The sequence below is a fragment of the Sus scrofa genome, chromosome 4 (assembly GCF_054392235.1).
Source record: "Sus scrofa isolate SSC_HxYL_T2T_F1_AM1 chromosome 4, Sscrofa_HxYL_maternal_Yorkshire_Landrace_v2.0, whole genome shotgun sequence".
Classification (NCBI taxonomy): Eukaryota; Metazoa; Chordata; class Mammalia; order Artiodactyla; family Suidae; genus Sus; species Sus scrofa.
The window spans coordinates 76,282,170-76,296,423 of NC_139386.1; the positions used below are offsets into that span (position 1 = coordinate 76,282,170).

Sequence of the window (14,254 nt, forward strand, 5' to 3'; positions counted from 1 at the left end):
TGCAGAAGGCGTTTCCCCCTTCTCTCTGGATTGCTTAATCCACATAGGCAAAATCCACTGTTACTTCTGACCCACTTTTAACAGTTCTTGGCTTCAAAGGATGACATTTTGTAATGTGGAAAAGTAATAAGTTGGATGAGTTGCTTTTTTTTTTTTTTTAACTTGACGTGTGTGAGTTTATGTTGTACGTATGAAAGTACCAGCATCATCACCAAACTCATAAATGGTCGAGTTATAACTCACTTCGTTGTAGTTGTAGCTCAGTGAGGGACTAGCATTCAGGGGTACATCTTCGGTTCTCCCTTTCCTTAACCAAATAAATACAATTTCCGATTGTCCCCAGCCCGCTCTTTGTTTTGTAGAGACTCATTCTGTTGCTCACTGCAGTCGTTTTCTGTGTTCAGTGGTACGTGAGAGCGTTGTCTGATTTGGTCATTACTTTTAACGGGTCAACATGGAAAAAAAAAAATGCATCACGTAGGTCTTGCCGTATGAAAAAAACATGCCCCATTAAAAAATCTTTTCACTAATTTCTGGGGCTGCAGGTTGAATATGGAACCAGAAAGCGAAATGAAAATTCTTAGATTTATTCTCATCTGAGAAAAGAGGGAAGACTCCAAGATGTTCTTCCAGAATAAGTTTGGAACAGAGTCCTGGTTTCAGGTTTGCTCGGGGAGTTGTGTTAACTTTCTGGAAGGGTTTACCTTACTATGTTTTGGTTTTATTTTTTCTGTTTGGTTGGACAGAAACTGATCTTCCCTTAGGGACTAGGCACACCGTATTTACAAAATAACGAATCAGAAGTGTGTCACTTGGTGTCAGTTAAAAAGTCCCCCTAAAAAAGATGTCTTCGGCAAGACTCCTTTTTATAATTTACCGTTCTGTTCCTTTATGGAATTAGTAAATATTAACAGCAAAAAGATTAATAGTGCTAGAGTAACACCTTATTTATTTAACATTATAAAGGGATGGGTAAAATAACGTTAATTGTTGCATGTTCTAGCTAAATAACCTTTACCCTTTTCTTGACATTGATCTTTTAAAGTGATAAATCAATTTAATAAAAAAATACTTTGAGGGAGTTCCCGTCGTGGTGCAGTGCAAACGAATCCAACTAGGAACCATGAGGTTGCACGTTCTATCCCTGGCCTCGCTCAGTGGTTAAGGATCCTGAGTTGCTGTGAGCTGTGGTGTAGGTTGCAGACGTGGCTCGGATCTGGTGTTGCTCTGGCTCTGGCATAGGCTCTGTAGCTCTGAAGACCCCTAGCCTGGGAACCTCCATATGCTGCGGGTGTGGCCCTAAAAAGCAAAAAAAGAAAAATTTTGAATGAAACTTTCCAAGGTTTATTTTACATTTCTTGCCTTCTTAAACAGTTTAAAATAAGATTTTAATGAAAAATTAATATGAATATCATTATTACCTTATAGTAGAGATTATTTTAATAGTTAAGGACTGTAAATTTAGGGGTTAAGGACTAGTCATGGTTTACCTCCAGCATCCATCATAACGAGCCTCCTGCCACTCTTCTAAGGTCTAGTGTCTATTCTTGCTGTTTTTGAACATTTTATAGGCCTTCCTAACATCAGCACTTTGTTATTTTAACTTCTGTAGGTTAGGCTGTCTTTAAAGTCTATTCTTTAGTTTTGTGCAGTGAGTTTGGGAACTTGACTGAAGTTAAGAGTCATGTCTAAAGTAAAAGGAATAGATTCTCGGTAAAGCTGTGTTCTTTACTGTGTTCGACTTTCTCTCTCTTCCCTCCTAATCCCGTCTCTCTGTCTTAGTACATGCATTTACAAAATGAAAAAAAGAACAACTTCTCCACTTTTTTGCTTGTATTTGTTGTCGCAGGTCAGTAACTTAAACAAATATTACTGAATTAATTTGGATAAATAATACTGTCCTTTTGAGAATCTCAGAAATTTTCCTCTTCCATTTCTGCTTTAAGAAAGAGATAGAAATGGACAATGGATTCAAATGATTATTTTGTTTTATTATATATTATTTATTATATATTACTTTGTTTTTACTATTTCTTTATAAGCTTATTTTGTTTTTGCTTTTGAGGGCTGCACCTGCGGCATATGGAGGTTCCCAGGCTAGGGGTGAAATCGGAGCTGTAGCCGCTGCCTACATACACCACAGCCACAGCAATGCCAGATCCGAGCTGTGTCTGCCACCTACACCACAGCTCATGGCAACGCCGGATTCTTAACCCACTGAGCAAGGCCAGAGATCAAACCTTCAACCTCGTGGTTCCTAGTCAGATTTGTTTCCACTGTGCCACGTGGGAGCTTCTAAGCTTATTTTAAATGGCATCACCTGGGGTGTATTTTTATTGAGGTACATATTTTGAAAACGTTATTGACTAAGAACTGTGTCACGTCTGGCACATAGATAGTGAATGAATACATTAGATAAATGAGTAAAAGGATGAACTGTATTTACTTAGCCTTATGATTTTCTAGTTAATAAGAAACAGTATAAGAGCCTGGTGTCAGTTACCAAATGTTCAAGAGGAGATAAGACATTCAGTTTTCTTGCCATTTTAGCACTTACTTTAAATAAAAAATTTAAATTTGATTCTTAGGTAATAAGTAACCAAAGAAGGATCATAACTATTAACTATTATAGTTCCATCATTAATTATTATAGTTCCTTATTTAAAAGTAGATGGATTTTAACCTGAAGGCATTATTCTTATTTTTTTTAATTCCTAACATTCCTTCCCTTATTTGCAATTATTCTTATTAGAGTTAGTATTCTATATAGATGGTTATGTTTGCATGTATTGATTTGTTATATAGAAATAAGAGTTTTTAAGATATAGTCTTAAAAAATGTCATGTTTATAGAAGTTTAATAAATTACACATGCAACACTGCTACTGAATCTGAGGTGTTTCCCTTCCCACAGAAGCAATTTCTTTTTTCTTTTTAAAAATTTGAGTGGTGCTTTATTTGTTAGTGGTTCTTCTAATTTCTGTGTTTAAAATACATAAAAATATTTGAAGTCATCATTTTCCCCTGAAATTTTCATCTTGTCTCTGCCTTCCATGGCTATGTTCAGATAATAAAACAGTGAAGCCTGTTTTATGTGAATTTATTTATTTATTTATCTTTTCTAGGGCTGCACCAACGGCATATGGATGTTCCCAGGCTAGGGGTCCAATCCTAACTACAGCTGCCAGCCTGTGCCACAGCCACAGCAACTCGGGATCCGAGCCGAATCTGCAACCTACACCACAGCTAATGGCAATGCTGGATCCTTAACCCACTGAGCAAGGCCAGGGATTGAACCAACAGCCTCATGGTTCCTAGTCGGATTCGTTTCCGCTGCGCCACAATGGGAACTCCTGAAGGAGGTTATATTTAAATAGTTTGGATAAAGAACTTGGAAGGAATACACAGCAGATCCATTTTTATTGAAAAAAATCATTAGGGAGTTCCCATTGTGGCTCAGCAGGTTAACAACCTGACATAGTGTCTGTGAGGATGCAGGTTCAATCCCTGGCCTTGCTCAGTGGGTTAAGGATCTAGTGTTGCTGCATGTTGCAGCATAGGTCACAGATGTGGCTCCAGTCCAGTGTTGCCATGGCTGTGGTGTAGGGCTCAGCTGCAGCTCTGACTCAACCCCTAGCCGAGGAACTTCCATATTCAGGTGTGACTGTAAAAAAAATAATAATAAGAAGAAAACATTAGCCCACTGGTAGTTTATTTCTTTTTCTTTCACTGCTTTGAAGTTAGGGTCTTACATAGGTGGTGTTGAGCCTAAGCATAGTCTTTTCCATTTTCAAAGTCATTTTTTTGGTAATATGATTTGGGAATTTCAGTGAAATCTAATTTTGAAATGATTTTCCCTTGTAAGTACGATCAAATTCCTGGAGAAATGAATGAATGAAAAGAGGTTTAGTAAAGCGTTTCCTTCTTACATAATGACGTGGTCTGTCTGTCTGATTTTTTAACAGAGACAAAGCATGGAGGACAGAAGAATGGGAAGAAAGGAGGACTTTCTGGAAGTTCATTTTTCACGTGGTTTATGGTCATTGCGTTGCTGGGAGTCTGGACATCGGTAGCTGTTGTCTGGTTTGATCTTGTTGATTATGAGGAAGTATTAGGTAAGGATTTTGATATTGTTTTTATTGGTACTATTAATTTCTGGAGACTTTCCGGGGTTCTCAGGAGGGAAGGAATGAAAGGGGATGTTATCAGAGTTCCCTCAGAGTCGTGGTTTCAGCTGCTTTGAACACAGTGACCTAAGCCATTGCAGACAGATGCTTAACCCACTGTGCCACAGCGGGAACTCCTCTATATGTACTGCGTTGTGTAGAAAACCCTCTCTCTTCCATAGAACCTCCTGTACTTTTGCTTTACTTATTGGATAGTCATCTTTCGAGGGAAAAGAGCAAAGAATGACATCACACTTCCATGTAAATATCTTTTGTTGAAGCCTCTCATTTTTATTACTTTTTAGGAAAAGGTCTCTGGATAGAGTGATAGAGGAAGAATTTTAATTTGGAGACAAACTTCTCAGTAGATCTGTGTTTTTGTTGACTTAGAGTGATGTGTTGCTAGGGAAAGTCTATTAAACAAGAGATTTAAAAGATTGTACATTTCAGCACAAGTAACAATTTTCATATTTTTACATGCATGCAGCCAAAGCAAAGGACTTCCGTTATAACTTATCAGAGGTACTTCAAGGTAGGCTATTGGAGATGCGTTTTAAGTCTGCTTGTGTTGGTCTCTGAAACTTCATCCTTAGGCTCCTGGTTGAGTTATCACCTGCTTCAGAGAGTGTTAAGTGGTAGGACCAATTTCCCCTTTTAAGTGTGTCAGAAAGTATAGTATTTTAAAATATAGAATACTTCTAAAGTATAATATACTATAATATAAATATAACATACTATAATATAAATACTTCTGTAGTATTTTAATGCTGTTGAACTCTGTGCTATGTGTAGCCTCGACTGCAGATTAGAGTTTTTCATTTATATTTTCTTAGCTGTAGAAATAACTTCCCTATCTCTCCATTATTATTATTTTTAATGTGTGTGGGTTTGTAAAGCAGACTTCTACATAGCAAGTTAACTATTTTCCTAAGTAGTACACCAGTTCTGAGAGGGTCCAGATTGGTCATAGCTACTCTGCTCCCAAAGGTCCTCCTGCTCTTATGCAATGTTTTAGTTTATGTTTTATTGAGAAATGATGGCATGCTGCCAGCTGGGGCTTTGTACTGATGGCTGGCTGGATTTGTGAATGTGTTTTAAAATACATTTAAAACATGGTTGTTTAAAGTCTTAAACTGAACAAGTCTCTTCACAGCCATTGTCCAATGAGGAATTATAAATCGTGTTGATTTTAGGATGTTTTTAGGGAATTGAATGTATTTGACTCATATTTAAAATGCTAAACATGACAGTACTCTGAGATGATGAAACTTTGTTAAAGCTTATTTGTTTGTTTGTTTATTTTTGTCTTTTTAGGGCTTCGCCTTCGGCATAGGGAGGTTCCCAGAATGGGGGTCGAATTGGAGCTGCCGGCCTGTGCCACACCCACAGCAACGCCAGATCCGAGCCACATCTGTGACCTACACCACAGCTCATGGCAATGTTGGATCCTTAACCCACTGAGCAAGGCCAGAGATCGAACTGCATCCTCATGGATCCTAGTCAGATTTGTTTCTGCTGTGCCATGCCAGGAACTCCCCTGTTAAAGCTTTAAAATATATATTTCCTGGAGTTCCCGTCATGGCGCAGTGGAAATGAATCCGACTAGGAACCATGAGGTGGCGGGTTCGATCCCTGGCCTCGATCAGTGGGTTAAGGATCCAGTGCTGCCATGAGCTGTGGTGTAGGTTGCAGATGCGGCTCGGATCTTTCTTTGCTATGGCTGTGGTGTAGGCCAGTGGCTACAGCTCCGATTAGACCCCTAGCCTGGGAACCTCCATATGCCTCGGGTGCGGCCCTAAAAAGCAAAAAAAAAAAAAGTATTTCCTGTTCACGAAGGAGGAAGGCTCTAGTAGTATTGCCTTTTCAGTTTATATGTTCTAAGCCTTATTTTTTACTTAACTGGCCAGTGCTAATTATGTTTTTATGTAGGATAACAAGTTCTCCTTTGTAATTTCAAAAAGCTAGTTCTACATACTTTATTTTCAGAACTTTTTTTTAGGTTGATTCTTGATGTTTCAGTTGTAAATCATTTATTGTAAAATATAAAATTAATAACCCTCTCATTTTTAGTACTTATACTCGAAGTTAATTTAGTCTTTATTTGTGGCTTCGTGGGTGTTTTTTTGTTTTGAATATTGATGGCTTGAGGAACTTCTATACTTTAGAAACATTCCATTTCATGTAACTGTTAGACATGGATTAATATTGTTCCTTGCATGTGTTGAAAATTTGACCTAAAATATTTTTAGCAGTAAAATTAAAAAAAATTATTTTGCAATGATTAAATCTCAGGGTAATGTTAAACCCTTAAAGAAAACATTATCTCAGCTATACTTCTTGGCTTTGTTAGGTGAACATTTCTTGAATCCCTAAGTGAGTTGCCTTCATTTTCAGGTGGGATATTCACTGAACATGGCTTTTTAGGATTAAAGGAGCAAAGAATTGCATTGATGGGTAGTGTTGATGGCCGACATGCAGAACTGCAAGTGGTAAAGTCTTATTAAATTTGTTTTTCCCTTTGTTCCCATACCCTTCTTTCCTCTCCTCTTGTAGGGAAACTAGGAATCTATGATGCTGATGGTGATGGGGATTTCGATGTGGATGACGCCAAGGTTTTATTAGGCAAGTACACATTTCGTTTTGTCGTAGTGGTGGTAAAATGTTGGAAACAAAATAATATTTTTGCTTTAATAATATCTATGTCAATCACTTACATTTTCTGGAAGATATTTTCCCACTTAAATCATATATTTCATTCTTGTTGGGATGTTAAATACCTTGATGCTCACATATCAATTTACTTTTACAAATGGATAAGTACGTAGCCCTTGTGCAGGTATTTTTAATAAGTAAAATAATTTCAGGTGTGTTTTTAGATTTAAAGCATTTTGTATTCTAAATGTAACATTTGGACATATAGGTAATGTCCTAGTCTGTTTTCAAATATGGTAATTACAGCCATTCTTTAGACTCTTTGACATATTCACTTCTATTTGAAAGTGTAAATTAAAGGCCTACATAAATGCATTTTGAAATAAAACAGTGGTAGTAAACATCTTAAAATGTGCTATTCATGTTTGAAAGGTATCATTAAAATATAAACTAAGTAGTCTTTGGCCAGGTTTCTTGATTTTTTTTTTTTTTTTTAAGTCTCTTGGACCCTTCTCTTTTATCACCAGAATTGCCTGTCTTTATCATTGAGAGGTTTTTTTGTAATAAATAAAGATGTGGTATTTCTTCATTTATTTTAAAGCATTGTCATACGAGAAAGGATGGTGCTAAGTTAAATATGCAAATTTTCTATAATCTGGCCTGGTGAGAGATGTATCTCTGCTTGTTCAACAGCATCCTTTCCTTTGTTATAGTATATAGCAGAATATGTATTAAAACATTTTATACTCAAGTCTTTAGTAAATTAACAAATATGGCAAGACATTATACACTAAGTTTAATAGAACAAGGGCACAAAGAATTTCTTCCTAGATAAACAATTTTGTATGTATTTGTGGACATGAGAAAAAGGGAGATACTGCCTCTGTAAACAATGAAACTTTTCAGTTATTCAAACAATAAGGTCTAAATATGAAGAGGTGTTTTGGTTGTGATTAAATGTGATAAAGCTTCTTAGTTTTGACTTTATATGTTCTTGTTACTAGTCAGTGAGCATTATTTTGCTACTTAACAGTAAAAGCTTCCTACCCATGAAATTTCTTTTCCTGTCTTAATCTTAAAAGAATTTTCTATATAATTTTGTCATTACAATCTAAATTTGGTTTCTATAAATATAGTAAGTCTTCAGAAGACTATAATCCTAGGCGTGTGAAATAAAGAAAATTATATAGAATTTATACTAGAATGATGCTAATTTTCTTGCCTAGAAATGGTTTATTACTCAATTTTGTTACTTTAAATGACAGATTCTGAATAGCAAAGCTTTTTATTTTAAAAATAATCTCATGTGGGGCCAAGTTCCCTCATTTTTAGAAATAATGTTACTTATCTACTGTGCTTTGTTGATATTTATGAGGGTGTGCTTAGGATCAGCTATCTGGTATGTCAGGAAATGTCAACTACTAAAAATTAAAACATTTTTTCTTCCATAGCACACATTAATTTCTTTAGCAAACTTATATTAATAACTTGATTTTTAGTATTTTAAATTTCGAAAGCTTATTCCCCTTAATATTTTAAAGCAACCATTAAAAGTGTAATTAACTATAATTGAGAACATTGCCATCTGCGGGTTGCCACATATGAGTTATGGGCAAACAGTAACGTGTTCCTTTTATAAGAATCATATACTTGGAGACAGAACCAATTTAGTCAGTATGAGGGTTCATTTGGTAATTTGACTATTAAAAGCACAAAGGCTAAGCTACGCTGTCTCAGGTTCTGATTCACAGTTGGCTTGTGGCTTTGGTAAAGATGAAAGAAACTAATGTGAGCTGTTTGTCCTCTGACCTTAGTTCTATAGTGTTTGGGTTCTCTGCATGAAATACAACTTTGACCAGAGTTGAATTTTATGGCCAAAGTTCTTTTCTTAGTTGGTGTGGTGATTGTAGCTTAGTTGTTCCTCTGTTACCGGTGGGTGGTTGCAAGAACCAGGTGAAATTCTTGGGGTTTAGAGGTGTCACTGGGCTCTGTAAGTTCGGGGCGAGGTTACGGGCAGGAGGTTCAGTGAGAGTGTACCCAAAAGGGAGCCAGCCTCAGGGGTACGTTCTCATTGGAGAAGCAGCTAAGGCTAAGAGCTTTGAATTAAGTGAATGAATAAATATGGCAAGACATTGTACACTGACTTTGGATCAAGTCCCGAGGCAGGGAAGGAAGTAGGAAGGCAGAGGTTAGAGGAGAGCGTGGCGTGGCAAGTGTGGTAATAGTTTTGCTGAACTTTCAGGGTTTGGCATTTGTTTGTTTGGTATTTCTTTCTGGAGTCTTCTATTTGCATACATCTAAATCTGATAAATTTGAGGAAATGTTTACCTGTTTCCCTTTCTTTCACATTTCAAACTTTGGCTTTTCTTATGAAATATAAAGAAAGAATGAAATATGTCAGTAAATCAAGATCAGTAGCCATCATTAATTTTATTCTTTCTGGCCGTGGCCCCATGATATACTTTGAAAATAGTCTAAGCCTATTCTTGTTTCCCGCTTCCCACTTTTGTTGCCAAATGAGCTTAAAATAAAATGTCTTTGATTTTTGGTTTGGATTATTGATAGCTACATTGTCTGAAAATGTCTTCTTTGAAAACTTGTTTCCCAAATAAAATCTGTGGGAAAGAGGACTAAGTGCGGAGTAACATTTTCTTAGAGTAACTCCACCTGTGGGTTACATGGTTACCCTTTTTTCCTGTGATGAGCACCTAGCTGGCACCAGGTATGGCTGGAGAACACAAGGGAAGGCAGTTCCTGGAGCCTGACCAACGTTTGCAGACGGACCTCTGCATGAGTGAGCAGAGGAGGAGAAGGGCTCAGGCTCTCCCAGTCCAGGGCATCCACGCCCAGCCCTTTGGTTCGGTCTTATTCCTAGAGGTTAAGGAATTGCATACCCAGAATATATTTTCCTTTTCTCTTTGGGCTAGTACTTTTGTCTTAAGAACCACAGAAAGGTTGCAGAGTTGGGCAGATTGTTCAAATGTTTTTGCATATCTGTTGCCTGCTTCAGCCTGTCATACGGAAGGGTGGTAAAGTTTCATGTTATATATTCAATATGTGGAAGTACTTATATTGGATAATGGAGAAAAAGAAAAGTGTTTATCCTAAATATACAGCTGCAGTGTTTTTAGACACGAAGAAGAAACTGTGCTATTTCCACAGAGGCTTGGATGGGAATACAGAGCTCTGTCCAAAGCACTTGTCAGCTGTTAAATTCAGTGAAGAAACATTCTGGGTTAGTCAAAAAATAAATTTAACACCACCTGCAATGTGTGGCTTCCCCACCCCCTCCCTTTATGTGAAGAATGGCAAGATGTAGTCCTTCTATGGACGAATGAGAAATTCACTATACTCATTAACAGGAAACCAGCTGTCTTACTATTAGACATGCTATGTGGGGAAACTCTGTGTTGCCAAAGTCAGAAATACCGAATTAGGTGGTTATAATTTGAAATGCTCCAAAATCATGGATGTTCACATGTCTTAGAGCCAGAACCCTCCAGCCTGTTATTTTTCCCCTCAGAATTATGGATTTTGCTGTATAGAGCTTGACAGTGTTGGTGAACTTTGATACTCAGTGGAGCGGAGACCGGTCTTACCCAAAGCCAGTTCTTCACAGGAAGAAAACAAATGATAAAAACCACATATGTGTTGCTTTCTTGCCATCATGGCAGTCTGTTTGGGGGCCAAGACTTAAACACAGCAGAGATGGGCTCTTGGTAGTAGCCTTGGCTAATTTCACCAGCTGATCAGGGGACAACTCTGGAATGTTCCTATTACAGGTGGCTGGCCTTGATTACATTTTGTAAGTGGTAGGCTGAGTGAATTGTTATTAATAGCTGACTCTTATTATTGGTCAGCATTACAGGACCACAAGTCAGTGGCCAGAGCATCATAGAGCTAACGTTTCATAGTGTTAAAATTTAAGTTGAGGGAATTCCTGTTGCGGCTCAGTGGGTTAAGAACCGGACATAGGGTCCGTGAGGATGCAGGTTCGATCCCTGGCCTCAATCAGTAGGGTAAAGATCCAGCATTGCTGCAAGCTTCAGCATTGATTACCAGCGCGGCTCAGACTGGTGTTGATGTGGCCGTGGTGTAGACCGGCAGCTGCAGCTCTGATTGGACCTCCAGCCCGGGAATTTCCATATGCCGCACGTGCAGCCGTAAAAAGAAAAAAATTAAGTTGCTTATCTGATACAACTTGAATATGTTAGTGCCCATCCGTGGAGGCTGTGAACCGTAATCTAATCCTTTTCATTCCAGAGTTTCCTAAATTCACTGCAGCTCCTGAGGGGAAAAGCTTCAGGAAATGAATGTCTCTATTCCGGTGAATATTTGTTGATGTATGTAAATGTTGGTATAATCAACTCTCGATAATATCTGGTTGCTGCGTGAGCAGATGTGGGGTTGTTGGGAGTGTCTGTCCTTTTATCCTCATACTGCCTTTACCCACTCTTCCCATTGACGGTGGTCGATCATTGTTGGCCGATACTATTTCGTGTCTTCCAGGCTCTGGACTCTCTAACGAGAGAAGGGCAAACCCAGGTAGGGGCTGATAGGGTTGGTGAGGATGCTCAGATTTCCTCCTTTTGCACATATGATTGAGAGTTGATTGTAAGGTGTGCATCTTAATCGTTTTCTTTGTTTCCCTGCTGTTTTCCCTATAAACGTCCCCGACCCTGATGCACATCCTTTTTGAGATCCCTCTTTTCCACCTAACTACTCTCCTTATTTTCTCTCTCTCTCTTCCTTTATTCTTATGTAGGCCTGACCAAAGATGGCAGTAATGAAAATATTGATTCTCTTGAGGAAGTCCTTAATATTTTAGCAGAGGAAAGTTCAGATTGGTTTTATGGTTTCCTCTCATTTCTCTATGATATAATGACTCCCTTTGAAATGCTAGAAGAAGAAGAAGAAGAAAGCGAGACCGCAGATGGTGCTGATGGTTCGTCACAGAACGAAGGGGTTCAGGGAAAGACGTGCGTCATTCTGGATTTACATAACCAGTAACTTTGATGCAGGGACTCAAGTGACTGACTGGCTCATGAACCCCCGAAGCAGGCTCCTTTTTCTTTCTTTCCTTTGCTCACCCAGGGCTTAACGTGCAGTGGGGCAACTGTGATTGAACCGTCCAAGGCTACCACGTGATCTTTTCCCCAGTCCAGCGCCTAGCTAGTCCCTTGCTTGACTTTCCCCCTTGAGGAAAGCGGCATCCTTCATTCTCCTAGTTGTCCCCAAAGTGCTTTGAGAATGATGTTCTTGGTAGTATAATTGGTTTCTGTTATTGTTTTGTTTCAACTCATGTACTCACTGAACTAAATTTAGAAACTTTAATAGCAAATTGTTTGGTGATTAACCCTTGCTGCTTGTCCTTCTAACACACTGTTGATCGAGACGATTATGATGGAATTGATGATAAAAATATTTCTAGCATGATTCATAAGTTAAATGCTTCTCTGTTGATCCCTAACATGACTGATGTGTGAAATGATGGTTCTTTAAAAAGCTGATTTTTTTTAATTGTAATTTGTTTAGGTTGATTTGTCAGATGGGTTGATACAAATTTCAGTGTAAAATTCTGTATTAATGGTGCTTTTAAAATAATTTGAAAATAACCCCATGTTTTTGCCTTAGGGTAGTTAAATTACTGTATTCAGATAGTACTGTGTCTGAATATTTCTGTCTATGAAAGCGAAATTTATTTTTAATTTTGTTTCCAAATATACATACAGAAAAAGTAATTTGTATTTTTTTTAAAGCAGGCATTTACACAAGAAGGAAAATGTGAATATGTATCTTTAAAAATGTTGTACATACATATTAAAATTATTCATCCTAAATAATGGTCTTTTTCCATTTTTTCCTGTATTTACTTATTAACTGGCCATCTACTTTGGTCTAGGCATAATATGATTTTTAGATTTGTAAATTAAATTTATTAAAGTGGTCATTCTTTTTAGGAGAATCAATTTTTGCCCTTAGAAAACCTTAAAAATACCTTTGTATCGATTCATTTAAAATGAGTTTACTTCGGTGATAGCAAAGACTATTATATTAGACGTATGTAACAGGCATTTCTTTTTTCTTTTTTTTTTTTTTTTTTTTTGGCCACACCTTGAGGCATGTGAAAGTTCCTGGGCTAGGGTTTGAACCCGCACCACAGCAGGTTTAAGACCTGAGCCACTGCAGTGATGACGCCAGATCCTTAACCCGCTGCACCACAAAGGAACTCCTAACATGCATTTTTTGAAATGAGATTTCATTCTTTTCCTATCTCAAACAAAGCTCTTAACAGCTTGTGAGTGACAAGACCTAAGAGCTTCAGTTTCTTTTACCCTTTTAGGGAGTCGATCATGTTTTTACATCTCTGAGCTTCTGTGAAACTTAGCTTTGTTTCTTTATGAAGCTTAACATTTGGAAATACTTGCATTTTTAACATTTTACTTAACTATAATGATTCCTACTTTTCAAATCTTCATTTTTTAAAATTTAATCAAGTTGCTTTCAGAAAGTGGATTTATTCACCCATTTTTTCAGAGGGGAAGGTGACAAATTTCACTTCTTTTTTAGAAATCACTCTTGTAGGCTATCAAAACAATAGCCTGAAAGTAAAAGCCTCAAATCAGAGCACTGAACGCACATCAACTGTGTGTCAGCAAAGACTGTCCAGCTTGCTATTCTTACTTTAAAAAGGCATCATTCAATAGCTACTTTTGGAAATAGGTACATGTGTTGTACATTAGACAGTGATCTCCTAACTCTTAAATGACTATTGTAAAGCTATTGTCTTTTCCTAATTGGTCAGGGAATATATATCATTCTGTTCATGTTTCTGACAGTCAGAAGCTTCTGATTTGGGAATGTTAATATTCTGGAACAAATGAGTCTGATTTACTAACGTTCTTTCTGAAAGTGTGTGCAGTCTTTGCTCACATTTATCCTGCCTTCCACTTTGAGTGCTGCGAAGTATCAAAGTTGGTTAGGTTTAAGTTCAAAATCACTTCTAGGCCTCACTCTCAGAGAAGGTCGCTTAGCCCCATATCTGAGATGTGGTTTTTAGGCAGTCTTGTTTCTTAATGCTTCATTGCTACTAACTCTTGAAGATGTTGGATGAGTTTACGAGAGGTAAATAATTAAATTTGTGTGTTAAAAATGTTTGGAATCGTTCATGTCTCACCAGGCTCTGTTTTTTGTTTGTTTTGTTTGCCATTATACTAACACACTTTTTATGTACAGAGATTAATTGTGCTTTATTTTTGTAAGTGAAAAGTAACGTGAGATAATAATTTGCCATTTCTTTGGTACCTCCTCTGATCAGCCCTTTTGAAAAGCCTCCAATGAAGGTAAAATCCAGGTAGCTGTTGAACCCCTGACTTCTGTGACTGCCTTCAACTTGTGCCTGTGGCTTGCTTTGGTGAGAAAATAAAGTTATTTCCA

General features: G+C 37.5%; 1 protein-coding gene across 18 annotated transcripts in view; it reads left to right on the top strand.

The window, feature by feature from the left end:
* The window catches only part of ASPH (aspartate beta-hydroxylase), a 203,362-nt gene that overhangs the window by 29,433 nt on the left and 159,675 nt on the right, over nt 1-14,254 (top strand). For 10 of the 18 annotated variants that reach the window (XM_021089318.2, XM_021089327.2, XM_021089331.2 and 7 more), the window contains exons 2-3: nt 3,965-4,114; nt 6,719-6,787. In XM_021089318.2, the coding sequence (XP_020944977.2) occupies nt 3,965-4,114; nt 6,719-6,787 (219 nt within the window). Of the gene's footprint in view, nt 1-3,964; nt 4,115-4,652; nt 4,698-6,718; nt 6,788-14,254 lie in introns of all 18 variants that reach the window. The other 8 variants (XM_021089316.2, XM_021089323.2, XM_021089329.2 and 5 more) reach the window with 1 other exon arrangement.